This window comes from Hippopotamus amphibius, chromosome 10 (genome assembly GCF_030028045.1).
Source record: "Hippopotamus amphibius kiboko isolate mHipAmp2 chromosome 10, mHipAmp2.hap2, whole genome shotgun sequence".
NCBI lineage: Eukaryota > Metazoa > Chordata > Mammalia > Artiodactyla > Hippopotamidae > Hippopotamus > Hippopotamus amphibius.
This window is the reverse complement of record NC_080195.1, coordinates 12,927,008-12,953,450: the sequence shown is the minus strand read 5'-3', so window position 1 is coordinate 12,953,450 and position 26,443 is coordinate 12,927,008. Positions and strand designations below refer to the sequence as shown.

At 47.1% G+C, this 26,443-nt stretch overlaps 1 protein-coding gene across 6 annotated transcripts in view; it reads left to right on the top strand.

The window, feature by feature from the left end:
• ACSL1 (acyl-CoA synthetase long chain family member 1) overlaps positions 1-26,443 on the top strand; it is a 60,764-nt gene that overhangs the window by 343 nt on the left and 33,978 nt on the right. For 3 of the 6 annotated variants that reach the window (XM_057696209.1, XM_057696210.1, XM_057696206.1), the window contains exon 2: positions 19,918-20,144. In XM_057696209.1, the coding sequence (XP_057552192.1) occupies positions 19,950-20,144 (195 nt within the window). In that variant the 5' untranslated portion in view covers positions 19,918-19,949. Of the gene's footprint in view, positions 1-610; positions 632-18,197; positions 18,248-19,917; positions 20,145-26,443 lie in introns of those variants that run through there. The other 3 variants (XM_057696212.1, XM_057696207.1, XM_057696208.1) reach the window with 2 other exon arrangements.

The window sequence follows — 26,443 nt, the reverse complement described above, 5'->3', positions numbered from 1 at the left end:
GGGTTCCCGCCGCAGCGGAGGCCTCCGGGCCGCCGGAGCCGCCGCCGCCGCTTCCTGGGCCGGAGCCGGGAATGCGGGCCCGCCGCTCCCCGCGGGCGGGCGGCGCGGGCGCGGGGCTGGAGCACGGCGGGGTGCGGGTGACGCGCGCCGCGGGACCGGGTCCTCGTTTGTGTGGCAGTGGGGACCGGTCCGGCGGGAAGCCGGACCCGGAGCTGCGGATTCGAGGCGACCATCCCGCGGGGCCGTGACGGTGCTCTGTGGGCCGCGGTCTCCCTCCTGCCCGCGTGGCGGGGTTTGAGGCGCGCCCGGACCGCGCGGGGAGGCGTCGGAGCCGGCGGTCTCCCCGCCGCGGCGTGTGGTGGCCCCGGCGCGCCGCGCCCGCCGGAGGGTTAAAGGCAGCACTAGAAGCCGCTTGCCACATGTGGAGATTCTCGCGGTGCCTGCCCGGGAGCGCCTGTAGCGGCTGCACCTGGCCGTGAGGGAGTCATTGAAAGAGCCTGGCATGTTTTGAAATTAGAAAGCAGAAATCATAATGCCTGTCACCTTGTAGCCTAGAAGGAGAGTGGTGGTAGGTGACTTGCATGAACACGTGGACGAGAACCTCGGGACAGATGCTTCTGCTGATCAGTGTGTAAGTTAGAATTGCAAACCCCGTCCCCACCCCACCCACTCTCAAGGTTATGGAGCTTAATTAAGACCATTATAAAAGTGCCCTTGCCTTTGAAAGTTCAGACTTTTAAGCTTCTTGTTGGTGCAGGAGTATCCAAAGGGCCCCAACTGTTAATACCCTTACTTTTATTTTTCACCTTTGCATAGCATATGAGAAACTGGTTAAATTTCACAGTTTCTGACACGAATTTCACCTATGATTATCTCAATGTAAACAATTATTTTCTTAACACTTACAAACAAAAAGCCAGTCAAAACCTCTGGCTTGATTCAGCATTTTCAGATGGAGGTGGCAGGTTAGATTGGCTTAAAACTTTGGGTTTGAGTTGACAGTCTGGTTGGGTGGGCTTGAGAAGGTGGGACTTTTAAAGGAACCTTTGCTTGCCATCAGTGTGGAGTCAGTCCTGGGAGACTTTCTTTCTTGTTCTGATTCAACTAGGAGAATCCCTTCCCAGTCTGAAACTTGACTCCTCATTTGGAAAAGACTGCATTAGTCTAAAGTCTTTCAGGAGCTAAATTTCTGTGATTAGAAAAAGCAAACCCTGAAGAGCAGCACACTTCATACCTCCCTCCCTCACTTAAAATAAGATAGATGCATTCATAGACCATGTGTTACAGACCTCAGTTTTCTGCATTTGCTGTAAAATGAAAAGACTTTTCAATCACCCTTTTCTCACAATTATAAGCATGTTGACCTATTTCCTTCCTGTCTCTGTTGTGCATAGTTTGGCAGTATTTTTATTATTGTCGTGGGCAGCCTGACTAAAAAGAATCTCTGGGATTTTAAGTTTGGGGCATTTAAGAGATAGATGCTTGTGACAAATGCAGGTAGAGACAGGTATCTATTTATATCACACAGGTCAAGTATTCATAACTATCTCTGCTTTCGGTTGAGCTTTAGAATAGCTGATAGTGTAACCACATGCCACAGTGCCCTGCTTGAAGTCCAGGGCTGGCTACATCTTTGGTTTTTGATGTAGCTGTCTTGTGAAAGTTTGGAGGAAAGGCTGAGGAAAGATCATGTTGTTTTGTCATTACAGCTGGGAATTTCTCCTCTCCAAGTTTCACTTTTCTGGAAAGAGTGAGATTATAGGAATAGTGGTAGTTTCTAAATGTGATACTCAATAACCTTGGAAGAAGAGGTAATTTTTTTAAAGTCAGTTGCTGAATTTATTGTGCAAATTTGCCACCTATGTCCATTATTCTTTTGCATTTCCTCTCTGTTATAACCAAATTCTGTCAGTGTTGACAGAATTAATCATGTTTTGTGAATAGTATTGTTTGGATGATGCAATGGGTTAGACTCTTGTCTTAGAAAATACAAAAGAACATCCTTTAAGGCAGCGCAGAGCTGTAGGTATCCTAAGTCCTCTTCAAGCTCTGCTCTATGACAGGCTGTGGCCATTCAGGAGGGAGATGGAAGGTGCAAGAGTTTTTATTGAAGGTTATTGGTCCAACTTGGTGTCCAGACAAACGCGTTATAGTCACTTTGTTTTGACACTCATGCCTGGAGACCAAGTCTCAGTGAAAAGAGCTGATCTGAAGCTGCCAGGGGTTGAGTTTGAGTTTCAGCCTTCCAGTGCTTAAAGGAGCTTTGGAGAGCTTTTAATCAAACACGAGCCCTGAAGTCTTAACTGGATTCGATGAACTAGAAAGTAGAGGCGAACTTACCAGTGCTTGTGTCTGCAACTCCATGTCATTTCCTCGCCCATTCCTCACCTAGATTTCTGAATGCCAGCTCTTAAGAAACCCTAGTTTGTGTAAGCTGAAGGTGATACAAAATTTGTACCATAGTGACAAGAGAAAATGATCATGTAATCTGAGTTCTGTTTGTTTTTCTGCTTTTTCACATCCTAACATTTGGAAGTTCTTGACTGTGTTGGAGATGACACAGTTATTAATTGTAACTTTTGTGGGATTGAGAGGGGAGGTGATATATGACAGAGCCTTCCCTGAAATTTGGCCAGCTTGGAGGGATGGCACATTCTTTGGCCAAAAACTTGGAGGTGAGGACTCTGTTCCCCTGCTGCGGAAGGATACTTTCAGCTGGAGGCCAGTGTCTTGTCTCCAGAATCTAAGATTTCAGGACTGGTGCCTCCATGCAGTTTTCAAGTTTTAAATAAAAATTTGAAAGCTGTCTAATATCTAAATCAAAACCACTTGCCTCAGAAAAGCCATATGTATAAATAAAATTATATATTTGTAGAAATGTATAATTATATATAATATATAATTTATATAATATATACATTTAATATTATAATAGAAATCTATACTTGTTATAGAAAATTTGGGAACTGTAAAAAATAAATCTGGGAGTGCCCTGGTTGCCTAGTGGTTGGGATTCTGGGCTTTCACTGCTGTGGCCCAAGTTCATTCCCTGCGGAATTGAGATCCCAGAAGCTACGTGCTGTTGCCCAAAAAGAAAACAAAAGAAAACCTCTCTTCAAGAAATTAAATACTATAAACATTTTCATGTGTTTCTTTTTTGTGTTTTTCCAAACTTAAGCGTATATTTTTAATTAAAGATAAAATTTGGTAATTTAATTTTAATCACCTGTTATATTGTAAACATTTTTTTCATGTTGTTACATGCTTTTGAAAAAATTAGTTTTAAAGATGACTGCTTTCAAAAAAAAAAAAGATGACTGCTTTCTGTGGTTTATGGGAGAAGCCATAATTCATTTACCTTTTCCCTATTGTTGAATGTTTAAAAACAACTGTCCATTTCAGAACAGTTCACCAAGCTTCTTATATTTTTTAATACATCTTTTTTTTTTTTTTTTTTAAGTTAGGGCACGTTCTGCTTTAAAACTGTTGAAATTGACAAAGGTTTGGAAATTTTTTATTAATGGATGGTTTTCATGGACTTTTGGGTTCATGTGTTCTAGTCAAAAACTGTTGAAATAAGGATTTCATGCTTTGGAAAGATAAGTGAAAAGAAGTTAGGGCATCAGAGGAGGAAATGTGGGCTGCCTTTTGCACCATTTCCTCATTCTCGAGGGACTTCTGATAAATGTATTATCTGTCCATTTGCACACTTATTTGGCCGATATAGAAATTGGCACTTTTCCCACAGGTTTGTTGTGGGGAAAGTGTTCATATACATAAGGCCAGAATGCCCTGAGTACCATTTATTCTTGTGTTAACCAGAGTAAAGTTCGCAGGAGCTCGTTTCTCGTCACCTACAGAGCAAAGCAGTGTCAGACAGGATGGGGGATGTTGACAGCTAACAGCGCTAGGCGCTGTTCTCTGTGCTTCAGATCTGTTTACCCAGTGAATCCTTCCAACTGCCCTGTAGGGTAGGTCCTGCTTTACCCATATTTTACGAAAGGCAAAGGAACCAGTGCAGGAATTAAGTCTCCCAAACCAGGGTTTGAACCTAGGCAGTCTGGCTTCAGGGCCAGAGCACCTAATGGCTTCGCACTGCATCTCGAACTTGAAGGGTTCTGAGTCCAGGGGGGCCTGGAAAGTTCTAGGTTATCCAGCAAGACTGAGGACAGAGCTGGTTCTTCTGTGTCATTGCTCCTTGGTGGTCCCCTGTCTCGTTCACACACTTTCTTTACCACCAGCAGGCTGAAATGACAACAGATTTTGATTCAGCTCCGTTAGGCGAGTGATAAGATCATCTGCTACACAGCTGTGACTTTCTAGAGAATTAAAGAGTAAAAAGCTTTGCCTGCCCTGGAAGTTAGTCTTGTTCTAGATCGTGCTGGAAACTTTTAATAGACAAAAGAATAGAATTGTGGATTTGCAGGGTTTGAAGGCACAGAGATTGTCCAGTGGTTATGGCCTCCTTTCCCCAGGACAGTTTTAGGCAGAACCCCAATATATGAAATAAATAAAAGCAGGGCTGCCATGGTTGATGGTGGGAAGGGTGGGAATCCCAGATCACAGAGACCGGAGATGCAGTTGCTTCCTCACCTTGGAGACACTCCAGCACACTCCAGGCTCCCCGGGTCCCTGAGCGAGCCTAACTCACTCTTCGCTGGATGCAGTACCTGGTGCGGGAGAGAGGGTGACTTACCATGGTTACACAAGCTGTGTTCTCCTCCAGCCGTGACACACAGTGCAGTTTGTTCCTGGGCCCTGTGCCTGTTCGAGGAATGGCAGGACTTGGGTGTCATCCTTGACTTGTGCCCTGAGATCCAGCTGCCCAGCACACTTGCATTTCTTCCTTTCATTGTCTGTGTCACTGCCCTATTCCAGAGTCTGTCACCTCTAGTTTAGACAACAAAGGTTCTTAGTTAAAAGAAAGGGGGAGGATGATGACTCTTCCTAACAGAGAGTTCTTCTTCTTCCTCTTCTTCCTCTTCTTCCTCTTCTTCCTCGTCTTCCTCTTCTTCCTCCTCCTCCTCCTCCTCCCCTCCCCCTCCCCTCCTCCCCCTCCCCCTTCCTCTTCTTCCTCCTCCTCCTCCTCTTCTTCCTCTTCTTTTTTTAATTAATTTTTATTGGAGTATGGTTGCTTTACAACCTAACACAGAGTTCTGAATGAATCCCTCCTCTGCCCAGAAGCCTTCCAGGGTCCCTCTGCCCAGAAGCCTTCCAGGGTCCCTCTGGAAGCCCACAAGTCTCTGTGTAGCTTGGCTGTCGGAGGCTTCTGGGGTCTGGTTCCAACCTGCTGTTTCCCATGAGTCTCCCAAACCACCACATGCTGGGACTTTTGGAAAGATACTCTGGTGGCATAGGGTTGAATCAAGGCCTCTGCACCCATGACTTTGTACATGAGCTCTCTTTTCCGCCCAACCCGCCTTCCTAGGTGCTGGAAGGGCCTCCCGGGCCTGCGTGCCCACCATCTCCTGTCTGCAGTGACAGTCCTCTTCCCACCTTCTTTGCTCATGGTCTCGCTCTTCAGAGGCACTCTCCCTGGAGTGACCCTCGCCATCCTCAGACTTCATATCACTAACTGGAACCCTTGGCTGACAGCCACAGGTGGTTTAAACGTTGAAGCACTCCCAAACACTGGTTAGAAAATAGCTGCTACTGCAAGCGCCTCCACCCCTAGTTCAGAAACCGAAGGGTTAATGCCCGGCTCTCCTGAACCCTTTTCTGGTGATTGGCCTACCTCTTTTCCAATTGGTTGGTGCCTGGGTGTACTGGTTATTCAGTGTTTTGAGTGGCGCCCTCCCTCTGCCCTTCCTTTGCCTCTTCATACGTGCAACAGCTCAATTCCCCAGCGAGGCCCCCCAGCCACACACTAAGCCCTGTGCATTTAGGAGACCTAGTCACCGTTGTTTCTGTGTTTTTAGCAGCATTTAACACAGGGCCTCATTGCTAGTAAGTATTTAATACTATCTGATGGTTGATTGAGACCAGGAGACATTGAGGTAGACAGATGTCTCATAGACGGTGTCACTGAAAAGAATGTACATTTCATTGTCCCAGGTTTGTATGTTATGATCCTGTGCAAGGCTTAGATCTTGCAGCTGAGATCAAGGCGTTGAAGAGCTCCATACCACAGCCTGTGCTTTCCCTGGGTTGAACTTGGTGAGCCAGAGGGCATCTGAGGTCTCCCCCTGGGCAGTTGTGTTTGAGCAGCAGGTGGTTGTGGGCTTCACAGGAAGGAGATCACGTCAAGTTCTAGATAATCTTACATAACTGTACTGTTGCCATCGTTTACCTGGTATTCCTGCCTAAAATCCTGCCTTTTTTTGGGCCCCTGGTGAAATCGTCAAATAACTGTTTGTTCCTCTTGTAGGACAGTTAGCCACATTGTGCCTCAGGCAAGCTTCGGAGGCGCCCCAGACTGAGCAGCTGGCAGGGACCTTGCTGTCACACAGTCCAACCAGCCACCTCACAGGGGCGGGATCCGTGATGCAGAGGGTGTGCCCAGCAGCCCCAGCAGGCTAGACGCTGGAGGCGGTGCCAGGCCTCAGACTCCAGGGCGTCTCTAGAGGGCATTCAGGGACTCTAGCTGGGGTCCCGGGACAGACTGCCTTGAGCCAGCCCCTTAGCCTGCCGGGGGCCCTCGCTTGGCGTCTCCTTCCTCCAAACAGAACCCCTCACCGCCCCAGTCCACTTGGCCTCCACCCTGGCCCACGTGCCCATGGCCTGTGCTGTCCTGCCCTCCCCAGCACGCTTCTTTCCATCACGGGGTGACGTGGAGTATTTTTGTCTCCCCACTGGATGGAAAGTCCGTGTGTGACTTGGGCCAGCACCGTTACCCTGCTTCTTGGGCGCGGCGGGCTTTAGCAGGTGCTCCAGTTAGCAGTTGTATTTATTGCCACCCATAGTCGGAACTCATGAAGACTCTAGCCAGGCAGGTGGCAGAGAGGAGGTGGAGCTCTGGTCTCCAAGATGGGGTGCATGTGCCCCAGGTGTGGGGAAACCACCTATTAGGGTGCAGGTGGGTGTATTAGAACTTCTGTAGATATTTTTTAGCTTTCTTTTTAAACTCATAATTGTATGTTTCATAACATTCAGAAAATATTTGCACATATATATAGTTTATAAAGAAGTGTATCTACATATTAGGGATACATTTACTTATGATTTTGATGCATCATCAAAAGTTCAGAGAGCCAGAAAATTGACTCCTTCTCTGCCATCAGTGTGGCAAGACCCCTCCAAAAGCCATTTTTAAAAGAAAATAATTTGTTAGTTAAGGGGGGATAGACACTGTTTTGTAACACTGGATTGTGATTCATGTCAAATTGTCCCCTGTCTTTAGGAGAGCCAGGTTACATCTGGAAGATGCTTTGCTTTTGGCCAAAACTTGACACTGTAGAAAGAAGCATCCTTAGAACAAGGATTTCATTTTTTTCTGTTTTATTCACCCCTGTGCGTCGGGCAGTGCTTGATCTAGAGGGGTGCTCCCTGAATAGTCTAAGTGTGTATATATGTACCTTTTTCTTGCATGACAATTACACATCATGCTAGGTTGGCCGCTTCAAGTCAACATTTGAGTTGGCTTTCTTTGTGTAAACCTTTGGTCGATGGCAGGTTACAGTATGTGTGCCAGTTTTACTCCTCTTAACTGAGTTCCCAAAGCTGTAGGATCATAGAGCTAAAATGGGCCTCAGAAATGTCACCTGAATGATAAGATGTTTGGAATTTGCTTTTAAATTGTTTTTTAAGAATGAAACAATGCTGACAAGATGTCATTCATTATTGAAACTGAAGCTGGGGTTCTTATGGGTATATGGTGGCTTCTTATACTACCGTATATACTTTTGAATAGATTTGGAAATTTTCAAATTAAAAATTGAAACAAACATAAAGGGAAAATAAAGACCCAAAACTAGTGTCACCTGTTCCGAGGAGGTCCTGCCAGATGAGACAATCTCTTTTTTTCCCCTTCCTTCTTTAAACACTGGGTCATTCTTCTATAATCCTCTGCCACTGGTTAGATTCGTTTTGTCTTTAGCTTCCCCAGGGTTAATCACCTCTTCTTACAGTTACCTGAACTCTGCATATCACCCTAGCTCACCAAGGCCTCCCTCATCCCTCTGCACACAGTGAACCAAATCCTGCTTAACCTTTTCTCTGTTTCTCCCGTTGCTTCCTGCAGCACCACTGAGGGCGTCCCCAGAGCTGAAATCCGTAAACGTTCAAAAGTGGATTTTCTCCCAAGCTTGGGAGTAGCTGGCCTTGCTCTCTCTCTGGGTAGAAACCTGTCTTTTATTCTGTCTTCCACTCACCTCTGCTCTGTTAGCCATCGCTCTGGTTTATCCTTCCCTCTGAAACCTTGATCTATTTTCAGAGGTGTAAGTAACTCTACCCAACCTTGTGTCCCCTCAGCCTTCTTATCCAGGTCATTGACACTTGATCGCCGTGACCTCTGGGAGCCGCAAGGACTGGGCCTGCTTCTTCGCCGGCTCCTGCAGCCAGCTGTTATTCAGCCTGCCGCTGGGCTGCTCTGCTGGGAGAGAGGAGTATCCAGGCCCTCTGGTTTATGTCACTGTTGTCCTTAACCCACTCGCCACCCCGATCACTTCCAGCACAGGCTGGGCCTTGGTGTTTCCCCAGCCCCACCTGCCTTTGCCTGTTCCCGCCTGGCTCTCGGCTCGCTGGACCACCATCCCTCTGTGCTCCAGCCCGTACACAGTGCTTTCTCCCCACTCGGGCTTCTGGAGCCCAGGGCCCTGTAGAGTTTGGTTAACTCTTACAGGTGTGTTAAGTCTTGCAGATGTGTTAACTCCTGTAGGTGTGTTACTTCTTACAGCTTAGGGCAGATGGTGAGAGTTTAGATACATATTTTCTGGGAAGGGCTTTCACCCCATCTATCACTCTGCTGAAAGGGCAGGTTAACACTGGGGTCCCTTTCTGGAGCAGGTGGGAAAGACATAAATACAGGAGGAAATGAACTGACCTGACCTACTTATCGCTTCATTATCTTGAGAAGCTTAAAAAAAAAAAAAAATACAGCAAAGTACAAAGAGTAATAAAACCATGAAATAAACACCTGTAGAATTGATGGTTTTAAACAGTGGATTATTTTCTTTATATGTCCTGCCATTACCTGGAGTTTCTGGGTGGGTGGGATCCTGTTATTTAGTCCCAAATGCCAGGACTGCATGGCCAGCTTTTGCCTCTTCTAGCATTGTCTCGGAGATGCTCTGTGCTGTTGATGACAGGAGGGGCAAAGCTTCCCTCTGCTCCCCCTCCCTTCCTTGTCCCCTGGGGGCCCATGCAGGCAGCAGCGGGGCTGGCTCAGAGTTTTGCAGCTCCCAGGGCACAGCCAGTACTTGCACAGAGAGCTCCGTGCGTGTGGGTCTAGTGTTCTTTCATGATTCTGTTCTGCCTTCTCCCATAGCCACTACTGAAAGTTACTAGCTTTGGACAGAGCATGTGAGGGGACCCCAGGACTTCGGTGTCTACTCTGTGTGCAGTTTCTCAAACAAATGGACCTCCTCCGGGCCCTGAGACACTCAGAGGAGGGCCGCTGCCAGCTGGGTCCAGCCCTGGCTGTTGTGAAAGACATTGGTCCTGTTTCCTGTTCGGTTGCTGTCCCCGTCTCTTGGGGAGCCTCCTGCTTCAGGGTTTACTTTGTGGTTCATTGCAGGCCAGGAAGGTGGAGAGTCTTTTCTTCTGGATTGTTTCAGTGGCCACAGGAATTTTATTTCTTCTCCAGCTATTATCATAACAGGCTCTCCTTGTGTTGCCTGACTGCCCCAGCCCACGGTGTCATTTTCTGTGACATGCAGGCCCACAGACATAATCAGGACCCTCCCTGTGCCTAGATCAGCTGAAACAATGTGCCTGTCAGACCCACTGATGAACGGGACGCTTCGCCTGCAGGAACCTCTTCTGTCTTGGTTCTCGCAGAAGCCTGCAATCAGCCTAACAAACAGCCTTCTCGTCTCCAGCAGCTGAAGCAGAGCCAGCTGACCACGGGTCTGCTCTGTCCAGGGCTGCTCCCTTCTCTGGCTCTTAGCAGGAAATGTCCCTGCCCCATCGTGACACGTATCCAGATACCACTTAACAGTAGTGAATCGCTGTTTGAAGACCAGTGGAAAATCTTGCTTCTCTTAGGAATTTTTTTTAATGGAAACATTTCCTCTTAAATCCCTGCCACTAACATTTCACTTTGGGTCCCACCCAGAGGCTTTTAGGTGAGCAGGCAGCGCCTGGCTATAATTATCGTTGTCCTGAGTGGATGTGCCTGGCAGGTCTCTGTGTCTGTGTTGAAGAGAGAAGGGAGGAGAGCTGCGTGCTTGGTGGAGTTTTTTTCCCTCTGGCAAATGGCGGTCAGGTCCTCTCTGAGCATTCCTTGCACCCCGGACGGCCACCCACCCACCGGGGCTCCTGGCCTTTCCTGGGGCTCCTCACTCTGGACCCTGGGCAGTTTCTCTGGTTTGGAGGATTTGCTTTCCTTTCAGAGATAAAACCCACTTACAGAAGTCGGCGGCCAGCCCTGGGGTCACGCTCGGGACTCAGCCCTCCCTCTGGTATTGGCTGTTCTGTTTAAGAAAGGGATTTTCTCTCTCGCCTTCCCCATGGGCAGCCTTGGTTTGTTTTAAAGCAACCCGCAGTCACACGTCTGAACGGATGTCGGAATTTCTCCAAAGGAGAGAAGCAAGGACCCTTGTGCTTAGGTGACCGTGGGATGACATCATAAATAAGCAGACAGTTGGAGAAATAGAAGATGGGAAGATGGGAAGGAGGATGCTCTGAGGGAGCCCCTCAGGCAGTGGCTTGCCATCTTGCTTGTTGGTTTGTTTCTCTCGCCCCCACATCCCCTGCAAGGTGCTGCTTCCTCCCAGCGCGCTGACTCACAGCAGCAGCATGGGTGCTGAGGGAGGAGGCTGAAGTTTGGAAATGCCTTGAAAACCCCCTTTCTCTTTGGAGAATCACAGCTCTGTATGTATATCTTCCGGGGGCTTGCGGTAAAGAACTGGGCGGCGTCACAGAGGGTTGTTCATGACTCGGGAATTGTCTAAGAAGCACCTGGTCTGGGCAGGGCGCCGTGCTAAGCACCGGGGGCATCTCAGGACAGATGGGCCAGGGCCCCCGCCCACAGGGAGGGGGAGCATCTCCCCAGGGGAAGCGTGCACTCACCATGAGCACAAAACAGGAGGTGCTAAGGACCCCGCGAGGGCTACAACTGAGGTGTTCCTGGAATTCAGAGGAAGGACTCACCGCTTCTGTGACGGAGGGGGTCCTATAAGAATTTATTCGGGAAAGCAGCCTCTGGCCTACTTGGGTAGGATTTGGACATCTTAAAGCGGGGCCAGGGAGGAGAGATATAGGTGAGGGGGACGGTGGAGAGGGCGTGGAGGCACAGGGACCTTCTGCTGGGCCTTGGGGGGGCCGTGAGGTGCAGGAAGGGCAGGCGTTCAGAGGAGGAACGGAGGTGGCATGCACTGTGACACCTGCCTCTGTGGCGGCCCTGAGGCCGGGGGTTAGCAGGGGAGGTCAGAGGAGTGTGGGGAGAGGATGGACGGTCCCTCCACTCACCCTGGGAGGGGGGCCTGCAGAGCCCCCATAGCCACCTTCCCACGTCGTGGTTCCACCATCGTTCTCCAGACCCAAACACTCAGCCTTCCAGTTCCTTCCCTTTTTTTCCATTTATATCCACTTAGTTACCAAATCCTGGTGGGTATTTTTTTAAGTGATTAAAATTAAAAAAAAAAAAATTCTGGTGAAATGTGAGCAACATACTATTTACCATTTCAACCATGGTTAAGTGTACAGTTCCGTAGCATGAAGTACATTCCCAGTGTTGTAGAACCATTACCACATTCTCGTTCCAGAATTTCTCATCATCCAGAACAGGAACGGTACCTGTGAAGCAGTAACCCTCACCCCCCACCCCTCTATTTCTGTCTCCGTGAATTTGCCTATTTAGGTCCCTCGTATAAGCAGAATCATACAATATTTGTCCTTTTGTGTCTGGCTTCTTTTACTTGGCATAACATTCTCAGGGTTCACGCGTGTCGTGGCGTGTGTCAGAATTTCCTCCTTTTGTAACGGTGACAGCACATTCCATTGTGTGCAGGCACCGCATTCTGCTTGTCTCTTTACCTGTGGGTGGACATGGGGGGTCACACGCCAGCTTTTTAAAGCCCTGTGTGTCCTGGCTTTTTGTCATGCTCTGCGTTGTGTCCCACCTTTGTCGAGATTTGAATCGCCACATGCCCGGGTCCCAGCACTTGCCTGGGTCCCAGCACTTGCCTCTCGAGGGCCAGTGGCCTTGCCCTCAGCCCAGGCTCTAGTCCTGTTCTTGTGTGGAGCTGGGCGGGGTCATGAACGTCCTGGCGCGGTTTCCCAGTCTTTGCCTTGACGGTAAGGACTCCATGCAGTGAGGACTGGTACGAGCCGTACACGTGCGCTCGCGTGTAGCTGCTCAGCACTGGTCTGACACGTGCTGCGTGCTTGGCTCACAGTGGCCTCACAGACATCGTAACCTCAGGCTGATTTCCCGCCCCCTGTGCAACGTACCCCTGACATTCGCCCAGGTTAACTTGCCCCAAATCCTAGAGCTGAGGTGGGGAAGTTGCTTCTCATCTTCGTGTCTCTGTCCTGGGAGCGCGAAGTTAGCGCTCGTCTTCTTAGACCACAGCACCTCCTGCCTCCGCACGCAGCTTCCCCGAGGGGCTGTGATTGTGTCCACCTGGTCATCCTCTGTTGTGTCTCCATATTGTTGTTACACAGTTCACTTCCAAGCCTCATGAATGGCGCCTGCCAGTTTTCACCGTTTGTACTCACATGCGGATATTAAATCATGTAGGTGCCCGGGAGAAGGTGCGGCTTCCCCCAGACTCTCTTTCAGTCCTCACGTTAGAGCCTCACCAAGGCTTTCACGTAACGGAGCGCTCGCGCAGACACGTTATTTCGAGCAACACCAACAGAGGGGGTACCTTGTCTTGAAGCCACCCCTACCGTTCTGAGTCTTGGGTACTTGTAAAAGTCTAAGGCAAAGAAATTGAACGCTGGCTGGGTAATTGCTTCTGGGAGTTAAACTTTACAAAGGCAAACGTTGGATATTATTACAGAAACCTTTTAAACATCAGTTTACAAAGCAGTGAAGTATGTGGTTTGATTATGTGAACATGGATGCATAGGACAGATTTTTTTTTTTTTTTGAAATTTTTTTATTTTGGTGTTACCAAATGTCAATAAGCCTATGGAGAGAGGGGAGAACTCTTACGCTACTGGTGAGATTGTAAATTGGTACAACCATTTTGCAAAGCAGTTTTCAAAGCAATTTAGCAAACTCTAGTAAAGATTAAAATACACAGACTCTTTGATTTAGCCATTCCATTTTTAGTATATTCCCTAGAGAGATCTTCACATACATGCAGAAGAATAGAGGTATAAGAATATATTTTTTGCAACACTGAAATAGGGAAAAACTGAAAACAACCTAAAGGCAATCAAATCAATAACAAAAATGTTACAGATATTATAATACAGTCATACAGTGAAATGATACCCAGCAATGATAATAAACAATTTATCCACATGGGAAAATATCACAAATATAAGGTGGGGATAAACAAATCATAGTTGGGTGTGTAAGTATATAAAATATATACTAGCATTAGCAACATTTGTTCTGTATTAATGCACATTAAAGTAAAAGCATGAAAATATGCAAGGAAAAATATAAACACCAAATTCAGGATCCTGGCTAACTGGGAAGGAAGGAAAGGACTGAGAAAATGGAATCGGGACAAGGTAAACCAAGGGCTTCTACTCTATTTGTGGTGTTTCCGTTAAAAAAAAAAAATTCTGAAGTAACTATGGCAAAATGTTACACTTTAATATAGCTAGTGGATGGTTACAAGGAATAGATATTTGTTGTGTTATTTTTCTAGGACAGATGTTTTTAAACTAACATTATACACGTATTCCTGTGACTTGGGAGAATTTTTGCAGTGATAGCTGCAGATGAGACTTCAAAAAATGCTTCCACTTAATTAGCTTAAATGGAAGAGAAAAATGTGAAGATAGGCCACAGAAAACCATTAATCCTCAAAAAGTGGCTTTGGAGATTCTGAAGACCCTGTTGGAAGAAGCATGTTCAAAGACTTTGAATGAAATACAAGTGAAATTGTGAATAGAAAAACAGTAAATATTTCTAAAGTAATGTGTATTGTTGTGTGACTTAAATATGCGCGTAGCTTGGTGAATACAGAGACTATTATAAGTAGGCATTTGACTGTTTCATCCGACCCCTGAAAGTTTACCTGTTCCTGTTGGGCAGGTTATATTGGAAATGCCTTTATTTTGGGGGCATATGTGGTAGTGGTGGCCTGGGGCCAATGTCAGTGGGTGAGGCCTGGCCCTAATCTTACTGGTTAAAAATCAGTCTAGCCCTGTGCTTGCCTATGAAAGCTTTGTGTCCCATTTATGGACAGCTTTAAGGAGATGGGCAGGGAGTGGTTGAATATAGATTTATGCAACTTGCCTTGACTATTTCAGTAAATCAGAGCATCTCCACTTCCTTTCTCCTTTTAAAATCTTCTTGGAAATTGAATTGGGGACCCACAGAATCACTTTAACGAAAACTAAGCGGGTTTAAGGTTTACCGTGCTTTATTGGGGAGGAAAGGCCCAAGGCAGCAGATGGGGATGATTCTCTGTGGAACTACTTGCTCCTTGTGCCTGGGATCCCTGAGTGACCCAAGTGGTCCTTCTCCTTCTCATGCTCAGGATGAGGAGATGGTCCAGGGGCAGCGACTGCAGTCAGGAATTCCCACATGGGATGGGGTAGGGACAGCGGACTTAGGCACCTCTGTGGAGCTTCTGTACCTCCCACTCTCTAGGGAGAGCCTGAATGCTCTTTTGGTTCCAGAGGGGATGGTTTAAGCAAATCTAGCTTTAGGTACTTTGCCAGCCAGGGTTAAGGAGCAAGAATCCAACAGGTTGAGAGAGGCCTGTTGAAAGAACAGCACACGGTCTGACTGCTGCTCTCTTGTTGCTCCCGAGGCCGAGCTCTGCCCAGCTAGTGCCGGACAAAGAGGGTGCTTTCAGGCCTCTGTAAATAGCCTATTGTGCAGGGGAGGAGGTGGAGCAAGGAATGGCAGCATCTCGCCAGCTTGGCTTGCTGCTTTAAGGCGAGATGTCGGGACTTCTTCATTTGCTGCTGCCGGGGCAAGGGTGCTATTTATGTGGGTTTGTTGAGGGCTGCATTCCTGGTGAAGTAGTCCATCAAACCGCTATTATTCAGCTGGATGAAAGCTTGAGGAACTTTAGAAGGAGAAAAACATTCAGCTCATCCATTTGGGGGGTTTATGAATGACACGGAGAAAATAAAATGCTAATGTAAGTACCTGTTTGCAGAATTGCGGGAGCTGTGTGTATTTGTGTGTGTGTGTGTCCTTAGAGAATGATGCCCTTGTGAGTCACCTCTGGCCCTGCACCACGTTTTTCCTGGGGCAAACAGACTGGTAAGAGGTGAACCTTTTGTACGGTGGGCCTTGAACCCACATGCTCCGAGGCCAAGGTAAAGGGGTGAATGCGAGCGATTCTGTAGGACATGGAAAGTGAGATGAATTTCAAACGCTGAGCTTTTCTAATACTGTGATGTCTGAGTGCTGCAGGGACCTGTAGAGGCCACCTGCTCTCATGGGTCCTAACCTGCGGTGTGGGCTGCAGGGGGCCTGTGAGCCCGAGGTGCGAAGAAGTACGTGTGTGTGCTTAGTGGAGAGAGTCAGCGGCCCAGCAGAGGGTAAGAATTGCTCCTGTAGAGGAAAAAGCATGAATTTAGTTGGATTAGTGTCCTGGTCTTAGGAGATACCTTCAGGAAGCCTTGTAAGCGTCCAGCCTCGGTTTCCTCATCAGATTTTACATTATGATGTTTAAATAAGACACACAGCATGAAAGCCTTTCCAAAACACAAATTTGATGCTAATTGTATCATTTTGCTCTCCTTCCCAAAGTTCAGGCAGAGAGGTGCCAGGATTTCTGTTCTTTGACAGTCATGCAATCCGGTTTCTATTCCCCTGCCTGTACATCTATGTCCACTCAGATCTATTTAAAGATGTCCTCCACTCTGGTTCTTTGCACTGAGCTTGTGCCAGGCTTCCCCCACCATTGGTATGCTCCCTGTCAAGCTGTGGTTTTAGACTCCAGCTCTATAGGAAATTAGAAAGTCTCAACTGAGCGAGTTCTGTTTCTGTAGGTGTGGGAGTAGCTTTAGGGAAGGAGAAGCTGGCTGCCTTGTGTGTTCAAGAAATACTGGCCACTTAAGCCTTTAAGCCGATTAAATCATGTTCTTAGCAAACAGCACCATGATTATATGCCTGGGCTATAAAGACTTCCTGAGATGATGATGTGGAAATTTGCTTTTGAAAAAATTAGGGAAAAGATTCCAACTAGAATATCATTGGAATAAGAATGAAATCTGGGTTTTAACCACTTATTGGCAAGTACGTGAGTCTTGATACTTCTTAGAGACCCCCTGGGACTGTCTTAAAGCGTGGTGTTTGTATTCACCTGGAGCATTGAAAGGCTATTTATTGTGGCTCATTTTCTTTGAATATAGGTCTGCCTCCACTTCTAAATAGGCCAAGTGCCTTTTCCTTAACAGCAGTGAAATAGAAGGGAAAGGATTTATGATGCTCCCCGTTCACATCTAAGAGTCCTCCTCCCTTACGTGGGTCTGTCTCCCTTCTTCATTGCGTGGACTGTAGTTTTCCCATGTACAGCATTAACCGATTTGTTCAGCAGAGTTGCTTTGCAGCTTGTTACCTGGCTTCCAGCTAAGAGGCATGAATTAAACTGCAGTAGCTTGCCATCGCCACCCAGTAAAGATAAGAATGTAGCTGGATTTAAATCCTTAGCGTTACAGATTAGTACCTAATAAAATGTTCTGGCATGGGTGCTACTGAAGCAACAATTTTATGTTTGTTGTGTTTTTTTTGTTTTCTTTCCTAGACTTATTTCTTATTTCTTTCTTAGTATAACGCCGTCTGCTTGTAGCTTGGCCATTGCTGATGCTTAAGATAATAAAAATTAATCACTTGCTTACGACTGTGTTTGTTTATGGGGGAATGATTTAGTATTCTCACACAGGGATGTGAGTGTTGAACAACTCCTGTAAATTCACATGATCTAGGTTTTCTGGAAATGACTTAAGGGACTTTGGGGGAAAGAAGAGGGAAGGGCAAGCGTGTGTGTGTGTGTCTGTGTGTGTGTGTGTGTGTGTGAGAGAGAGAGAGAGAGAGAGAGAGAGAGATAAATAGGGTGGGTACCTCCCATTCAGCCTGGGAAAGTGCCGTGGGGTGATGAAGACAGCCAGGAGGATTGGAGGGAAAGGCAGGTGTGCACGTTTTATGCGTAAGGTTTCTGTGCATCCGTGGAGCTGCAATACTGTTTGTGAAATCTGACTGCTCAGGGCCAGTAGGACCTGGGCTTGATTTGTCTGCTAAATCCTTGAAGTCTCGGTGTCAGTACCCCCTCCTTGGAGGGGTCTTCCCTGATCCCTGGAGCCTAAGGGTGCTGACACTTACCCTACCTTGCAGACAGATGCTGCTTGTTTAAGTTTGTATCTCCCCCACTAGCTGGTTAGCCCACGGAGAGCCCAGAGCAGGTCATGGGCACTGTCTTCCCAGCTCCCAGCCCACACTAGATGCTCAGATTTGTTGCATGCCTGGGGTGGCTCCGTTCGAGCTGTGAATTCATCTAGAAGAAATCTGCTGTCAGTGTACTCCTGACCATCAGTTCCTTTCTTGATCTGTCTTATGTGCTTTTGACGTGACCACCCAACATCTGATCGTTCCTTTTGGTGGTTTTAAAAAAATACGCCCATTGTCTCTCCTTATTGGAGAGCCGAGCAGAAAGAAAACAGTGTCTGTCTTCGGAACTGGCACCAGCAGTAACACTGACTGATCCTGTCCCTGCCCATGGGTGGAGCAGTGGGGTGACTGCTCCCAGCTTCTCATTGGCCCATCCTCCACCGTGCGTTCTCCTGGGAAGTCAAGTATGGATTTTGTCTGCTAGTTACCTTTAGCCCAGTGGGCAGCAGCACAGGGCTGGGCATGTGACGAATGCCCTACGAGACCTTGGCAGGCCGGGTAAGCACCCGCTGAGCGTGCCCGCCCCCTGCCCCGCCCCCACCCCGCTGCCTGGTCTGTTTCTGCAGTGGTGTGTCACCGTCACCCAGCAGTCAGCTGTCGGTGGCACAGATGGTGAGTGGTTTTGTACGTGCTGGTGCTTTCTCTCCACAGTTATGACCTGCAGAAATGCACTTATCTGCTCCTTCTCTGTTGTCATGTAAAAGCTCAGAATTTTCTGTGTGTCTGTGTGTGTATGTATATAGGCTCTCCTACACAGGGCTGTGGTAGCACAAGACTGCATTACATTGCCTCCTGGAGTACTGGTGGCCACTGAAAGCTCCGGATATTCTGCAGCTCTGTAAAAGTATATATACAATAATGTAGATTTAAATTTGAAGAGTTATTTCTATATTTGAGGGAAAAAGAACTATTTTCAGTCTTGGGACCTAGCTATTTAAAAGAACATGTAATAAGGAGCTCAAAAATACCATCTGAATTTATAATAAAGGTGAATACTTGTTGCATTGCCAGGGAGTTTTTGAGAAAAGTCTTTCAGATCATTTACTAGGATTTCCTTCTCTATACTGGCAAACATTACTTTAGAGCAGTTATTCATCGTTCATTTTCTAATTAGAATTATTCTTATGTGTTCTCTGTACTGCACATTAGTTTTTTACATTGATATATATATATAAATTGTAATATTCAATTTGAGACATATACATATGTATACACACACATATGTATGGGGTTGTTCATCTGATTTTCTTCTGTGTGTTTAGGCATCTTAATTTTGTATGTAAACTCCTTGTAGTTAAGCGTCAGTTTTTATTACCTCTGTCCTTTACTGTTCTTCATGTAGGATTAATCACAGAATATCGGTAGAGGAAATAATAGTAATGCCAGCATTGACTGAACACATTTTGGTGCCTCGCACCATTCTAAGGTCTTTATGTGAACCATTTAGTCCTTGTAAAGGCCCTGTGAGATACGGATGAGGAAACTGAGGCATGGAGAGGGCAAATGGTTTGTCCCCAGTTATACAGCTAATGAGCTGGGGAGGCGGGATTTGGCTCTAAAATCTGGGGTCTTAAATACTGTTTTATACTTCCTCTCAAATACTGTATTATAACTAGATATTTGCTAGATAAATATCTCTGGATATTTATGCACACCCTTTTATTATTTATTTTAGCTATAATAGCTTGAGGAGTATAAATGACACTGTTGTATTATCAGAAGAGCCAACTCCAGGTTCTCCTGCATTTATGTGGCTGCTCGTATGGTACAAAGAGCCTGGGGAAGGTGAGGGGCCCACTCAAAACCCAGCCTGGTCTGTTTCACCGGCTGGGGAGCTTGTGCTGAGCTTTGTGGGAAGAAATGGAAACTGATGGCCCTCGGGTGGTTTGAGCTAGTTTCTGCTTCTCTGTTCTTCTTTGCGTCGGCCGTGACAATGAGAGTTGAATGAGTCCGATTAGGTAGAAGAGAACAGAGAGAGAATATAAAGCAAGAAAGTGGTAACTTATGCTCCTTGAGTGAACATTTTGCAGCAAGAATTCTGAGTGACGAAATCTTTTTAACGTGGCTAATCAAAACTTTACACAAGATGACAGGAGTAAAATGAATTCCTAAAATGTTTTTAGAAACGTGAGATTTGACAGCCAGGAAAAGGCCTGGGCCATCAGCCTGGGGCTTTAGTGCCCCACTCGGTCAGCAAGCCATCCAGTTGAGGATCAGCCCTGGGGAGTCTGAAGCAGCATCCCGCCACCCTGGAATGAACGTGACATTTTTTTCTCTGGCAGATTTTGGCGTAGGGCGCCACCAACCCAGGACAATGCAAGCCCACGAGCTGTTCCAGTACTTTCGGATGCCAGAGCTGGTTGACCTCCGGCAGTACGTGCGCACCCTTCCAACCAACACGCTCATGGGCTTCGGGGCGTTCGCGGCGCTCACCACCTTCTGGTACGCCACGCGGCCACGGGCCCTGAAGCCACCATGCAACCTGGCCATGCAGTCGGTGGAGGTGGCGGTAAGTGGAGCCTGGCCGACCCCAGGTCGCCCGTCTCTCTCTCCCCAGGTTCCAGGCGCCATCGAAGGCAACGTCGAGCAAGATCAAATCACAAGCGAATATTGGGTGGGGCGCTTTGTGAACTGAAATGCGCTCCCCGGACAGAATTTGGGCAGTGATGAGAAGAGGAGGTCAGAAAATAGGGCAGAGGGACGCGTGCGGTGGCACTGGTGGGGTGTCTGGCCACGTCGCAGGGAGCAGAGGCTCGTCCCGCGATCGCGTGGGGCTTCTGCCCTGCGCCGGGCTCTGCGCTGTGCCCGGAGGATCCCGAGAGGGGAGGACAGGCACAGGGCCCCTGCCCTCAGCGGAGAAGAGGGTAGTCAATCGTGAGAGAGAGAAGGATTTCACCTGTGGCTGGCTGATACCTGGAACACATCGCCCAGGGGTTGAAAGGGACTTGGGGATTTCTAACTGGATGAGGCCAGACTAGGAGCCTGCAGGAATAACATGGCCACAGAATTTAGGATGGGCGTTAAAGAAACAAGGACATTCAAGAAGCGTGTGAGGTCGAGTTGGGTGCCGTGGTTGTGTTTAACTTGGGCAAACGAAAGGTCATGCTCTCATCGTTATAAAAATCAAGCCAGAGTGGTGTTCCATAATTAGGGCTTACTGGGTGGATGATAGGGAAACCTGGAGGTCCTTCCAGAAAGATTCTCCAGTGCTCCTGCTCTACCTTCCTTCCCTCTCAAATCTCTTCTCAAGGTTAATAGAAAAGATGAAGCCAGGTGATCACTGGTGCTTTAACTCTTTACGTGCTCTCTGCTTTGTAGTTTCCTGCTTTCCCCTACCCAAGGCAGAATGCATTCTCTCAGGATTTATGACACACAAAAGAAGAACGTTGTGAAATGCAGAATCACCTCATTTACTTCTAGATGAAGCGGTGAAAAGTCGCCCCCGCCCCGGACCTGGGCCACAAGGAGGAGAGTGGGTCCTTCCAAATAAAGCCCTGGCCTGATTAATACCTTTTTGTTATTTTTAGGGTTTCAGTTCTTTGTTTCATTTCAGACAATTTCTTGGATTCATTAATGTGAAACTCTTAAAATATATAAAAGATATGTCAGTCTAATTCATGCCAGAATGTAAAAATAGAATGAACTACTGCTGAGGAAAGTTGGCTTTGTACTTTATTTCTAGTACTTCACAACAGCTAGTCATACACCAATAGTGAATAGAATTTAATTTTTTCTAATATGTGGGAAGTTTCTAGCATCCCTTCCTTTCTGGCAGAGGACCTAGTGTCTCATAGAAGCATTACCATCACTATGAAAAGAGTACTTGGCAAGTGCAGATTTAAGATATTTATAATTTAGCAGCAACTGTAAAAAAATAAAAAAGCCAAATTCTTATTGTATGAGAAATTGGAGAGGTACTTACAATGTGGTTTTTAAGTTCCAGTTTAGCATAAAGTCACTGACCCTTATTAAAATAATCATACATGTTCTCTGTAGAACAATTTAAAACTGCAGATAAGCAGAAAGAAAATTAAACTCTCTAATTCCACTACCTGGTGTATGGGCTTCCTGATTTTTCTATTTGCTTATAGCATTAGATTTAGCTCTGATTTTCAGAATTTATAGGTCTTAGGAAGAGATACAAAATTTGCTCTGCATTTCTAGAAAAGAACTAAAATATCGAACTTAAGATTGCCTTTGGGGTTATGATACTTAGTACTTTAGATGCTTTTATGTAGCTAGCATCATCGTATGGACTTCCATGGCAGAAAGAGGAATTTAAGTTATTAAGTATTAATAAGGAGCCTGTGTGTCTGGCGCTGTTGTAGGAACTGACCACTAGAATAAAGTATTGTTGCTTTGTTCCTACTTTGCAAACAAGTAAGCACCATTTGCCCGTTCCCACCCTCACACCCCCTCCCATTTTGCATATGCAGTTTTTTCACCCTCCTCTTCCCATAAACTTTACATGGCTATTAAAATGAGAGGAATCTGCCCTTTTGGGTTTGGCTGCATCTCATCACTACCCACACTGGCTGTTTCCCAGTTACACTTTTTAAAAAAAAAAAAAAAAACAGCAGCACAGAGGAGACTTCCCTGGTTGTCCAGTGGTTAGGACTCCGCGCTTCCACTGCAGGGAGGATGGGTTCCATTCCTGGTTGGTGAACTAAGATCCCACATGCCACGTGGTGTGGCCAGAAAAAAAAAAAGGAAGAAAAGAAAAAAAATAAAGCAGCAGAACAGAGGTTCTAGATAAGTTAAAGCTTCTAACATTTCCTTTTACAAATTAGGGTAATAAAGAGGATGCTCGCTCCCGTGCCATAGACCTGTGCAAAAAAGGCGACGCACACAGAAGCTTATAGAATAGGGCAGAGAAACTGGAGTTGGCAACAGAATCCCAAAAGTCTCTCATCAGGTTTTGAGCCTGGTTGGATCAGGACCCTATTTAGAAAGCTGTTTCTCTCTGTCTCCGGGTGCAGCTCCCCACTTGCATCAGTGTGTGTCGGGGAAGAATTGTCTTCCGCAGCAGAGATGCTGCTGCTCCGTAACTTTGAGCAGGGGATGAAAGCAGGTTTTTGTGTGTATATCTGTTTTTGTTTTTGTTTTAAATCACATTCACAAGTGATGTGCAAGTTTTCCGGTTTTAGCTAACCTCAACCTGTTCTCTGGAATTGAGAGCCCCATGTCCCACTCATGAAGATAAACTTTGCTCAAGTGACCAGAAACCCTTCGGGACTGGTCAGGGCACAGGAGAGCATGTTGGAGCCAGAAGGGACCAGAGGGGCAGGGGCAGCCGTGGCCGAGGCTGGCCCTGACCGCTCTCCTTGGACCAGGCAGCCTTGGGCAGGCTCACCCAGCCTGACCTTCAGATTCCTCATCTGGAGAACAGAAGTGACGGGACCTTCCCTCCCGCAGTGTTAAGAGGCTGCAGAGATGTAGGTTAGCGGGCACTCAGCCCCACAGAAGTGTTCAGTAAATGTTAGTTTTCTTCTTCCATAAGGGCCTTCTCTTTAAACTCTCACATTTTATACACAAGAAAACAACTGAGCCCACAGAGGTGAAAGTATACCATTCATTAGTGGAAGATCTGGAGCTCTGTTATGCTACCTCATTACGGTAGTTGAAATTTTATAACTAGGACTCTGTGGGGGGGGGGGGGGATGATAAAGCGGGATAATAAGGAAACTTTGGATCCATGTAGATAAATTTGATGAGTCAATGGCTAGAGCTCCTTGAACCCAGGAGTGGACGCTTCTGAAAATGGATTTGCAGACAAATGAGTCCAAAGGCAGTGACAGAAATGGAAGGAGGAAAAGGGACAGGTAGGGTAAGAAACAGAGTCTGGGATCCTGGACACAGGTTGGTTGCACTGATAGAATCAGAAATTGTCAAGGATGGGGTGGAGGTGGGGCCTGGGGGAGTGGGCAGAGCGCCGTCAGAGCCTGGGCAGCTGCAGCCCAGGTGAGTTGTGGTCAGCTTCTGCCTTCCCTGAACCGGGTCGGACACAGGTCGGGTCAGAGCGGAACTCGGTGCTGATGGGGCTGTGGGCCAGAGTTTAAGGGGTTTAGGCAACCAAGCATTATGAAGTGTAGATGAGAACCACTGGAAGGAGGTGACAGAATGAGTATGTAAATTCCTCCAATTGATGAAAGAGGTCCTACAGGCCTTGAGATGGCTATCTTCTCAAATTACGTTGGGAGGATTTTTGAGATGTACCACAAGATTATAATGCACTGAAACAAAAACCCAAGTTAACTGTTTTGTTTTATTCTTAAATATTAGAGAAGGGAATACATTGTAGCAAGTAAAAACTTTTTTATACCTTCCAGTCTTTAGCCTTTCAGAGGCTTCATTTGAAGAATATCAGAACTTAGTTTAAAATGTACCTCTGGTAACTCAACCAGTTAGTCTATAACAGAGTCACTGTTTAGACTTGTTACCAGGCCTTGGCTTAGCGTGGGTTCCTACCTTTTTATATGCAGAACCAGTTCTCTGGGTGTAACTCAGCCTGTCGCCATGTTGGATGACTTACTTCCACCCCAAATGACCTTATGACATCCAGGTTACATGCTGGCTGGGTGACCCTTTTGCATGAGGTTGAGATTTAAACATTTGTATGTTGGGATATATATGGTGAGGAGCTTGCCTTAGCATTTTAATCCTGTGCTGCTGAAAGTCGAATATGGAGGCTGTGACACTCTGAGTCACAGAGGGTAGGTATGAGATGCATTCATTCAGCAAGTGCGTAGTGTGCACAGGACCAGACAGGAAGAGGATGCTGCCCTTGCAGAGCATACAGCCCAGCCGGAAGGACTGCCACGGACTCCTTCCAGCCCTGGCAGAGGACAAGGGCCATCCTCAAACTAAGAGTCATACAAGTGACTTGTTTTCATGCTATAAAACTAGAACCGTGGTTCCTTGTCAGGAAGAACTTGAAAGAAGCAAACTAAATGTAGCAAATCCAGCCTGTAGAAGCCACGCTCAGTAAATAGCAAGGCTTTCAAATTCAAAAGTCCCATCCTCTGGAAGCTTTCTTGATGCCATTGCTTATCTAGACAAACCTCATGCCTCCCAGCCCAGGTGCCTGCTGTGACAGGGACTGGCATTCTCAGTCCCCATGCACAGGTGCCTGTGGAGACTGCCACTGAGTAGGATTTCCCCTGTGGCTGGTGGAATCACACATTTGACACACCGGTGTGGGTATAAAGACCTGCTTGCCAACTGGCAAAGCAGTTTTCGCGTGAGAAGAGAGCAGGTCATTGTTTAAAAGTTTTTGTGACGTCCTCACCCTGGACCTGTGGAGACAAAGGGGTGATGATAGTACCGAAAGGAAAAAAAGAGTTGAACTCCTAGAAACAGTGAGTAGAATGGTGGTTGCCAGGGGCTGGGGTGGCAGGGGGTGGAAGAAACAGGGAGAGGTCAATAAAGGATCCAAACTTTCAGCTGTCAGAGGAATAAGGTCTGAGGATCTGATGTCTGACACAGTGACTGTAGTTGATAAGGTTGTATTGTATAATTGAAATTTGCTGAGAGAGTAGAACTTAAGTGTCCCTACCAACAAAAGATTAAAAAAGGGTAAATATGTGAGGTGACGGATGTGTTAATTAACTCGGTGGGGGATGGGGATCCTTTCACAACGCATGTGTGTATCACATCACATTGTCCACTGTGGGAATATCACAGTGTTGTCAGTTACACCTCAGCAAAGCTGGAAAAACACAGCAAGAATGGGGATGCCCCTCTGGACCTGAGTGAAGGGCCTTGAGTGGTTGTTGAGTTGGGCAGGGTCGGGGGGCAGCATTGTCGGGACGGGCAGAGCCTCTGGGGAAGCTGCAGGGCCGGAGCAGGAGGAAGACTGTCCAGGAAGGGCAGGTGTGGCCAGATGGTGGGATCACTCACTCCGCGGACACCAGCCCTGTGTATCGCGCGGAGGACTGGCAGGGCCATCTGCGAGGGGCCTTAGCCTGACGAGGCTGAGCCAGGTGCGCACGAGGCGGAAGGGAGGACTAGCAGGGGCAGCCTCGTTCCTGCGGCCATGTGTAAATACGAACATAAACGTGAACCTCGTTCTCATCCCTGGGATGCCTGGGAACAGTCGACGAAGAGGGTGTGTGAGACTTTGGAGGAGTCTCTTGGCGTGAGGCTCTGGCTTCACATCCGTCTGACATCCTTGTGTCATCTGCGGTTAGGCATTAGCACTCACTCACTCACCATTTGTGATTGCAGGCTCCGGTCACTGTTCCCACGGCCGGTTCCTCCCTGTGATGTGATTGTGCCTGTGGTCAGGTGAAGAGGTGGGCAGAGATGTGCCCTTTCAGCCTCACCGCTGGTGACCTTGCTGCTGTGATCTTCAGAGAATTTTCACACACGTTTTCCAGAAACATCACAACATTTGAGGGCATTTTCAGCCAGCTGTCCTAGCATTTGGGAGCACAGAGGGTGGGTTGGAGAGAATGTGTTGGGAGGGGGTGATTTTGTTGAGAAATGTTATTCTAGGGGTATTTTTATACCTGTAGTTATTTCAGCGCCATTTCTAAAACTTAGTGGGCTTCTTAATAGCAAACTCTGAAAAACCTTGCTAATTTACTTTTTTAACTAAACTCACATTAGGGGAAACTTAACTGAGTTTCTAGTGTGGTTAGACTTGTCTGCTCTCTTGAGAGTAACCGGTGATTTGAATGAGGCTGTAGAAGCATCCGTGCTGGTCCGGGGTGGGGGAAAGTGCTGTGGTTGGGTAGGATGAGCTGTGAGGTGAGGGGCAGGGATCCAGAGAACTGAAGGCAGAGGGTCTAATCTTTGTGCCAAGAT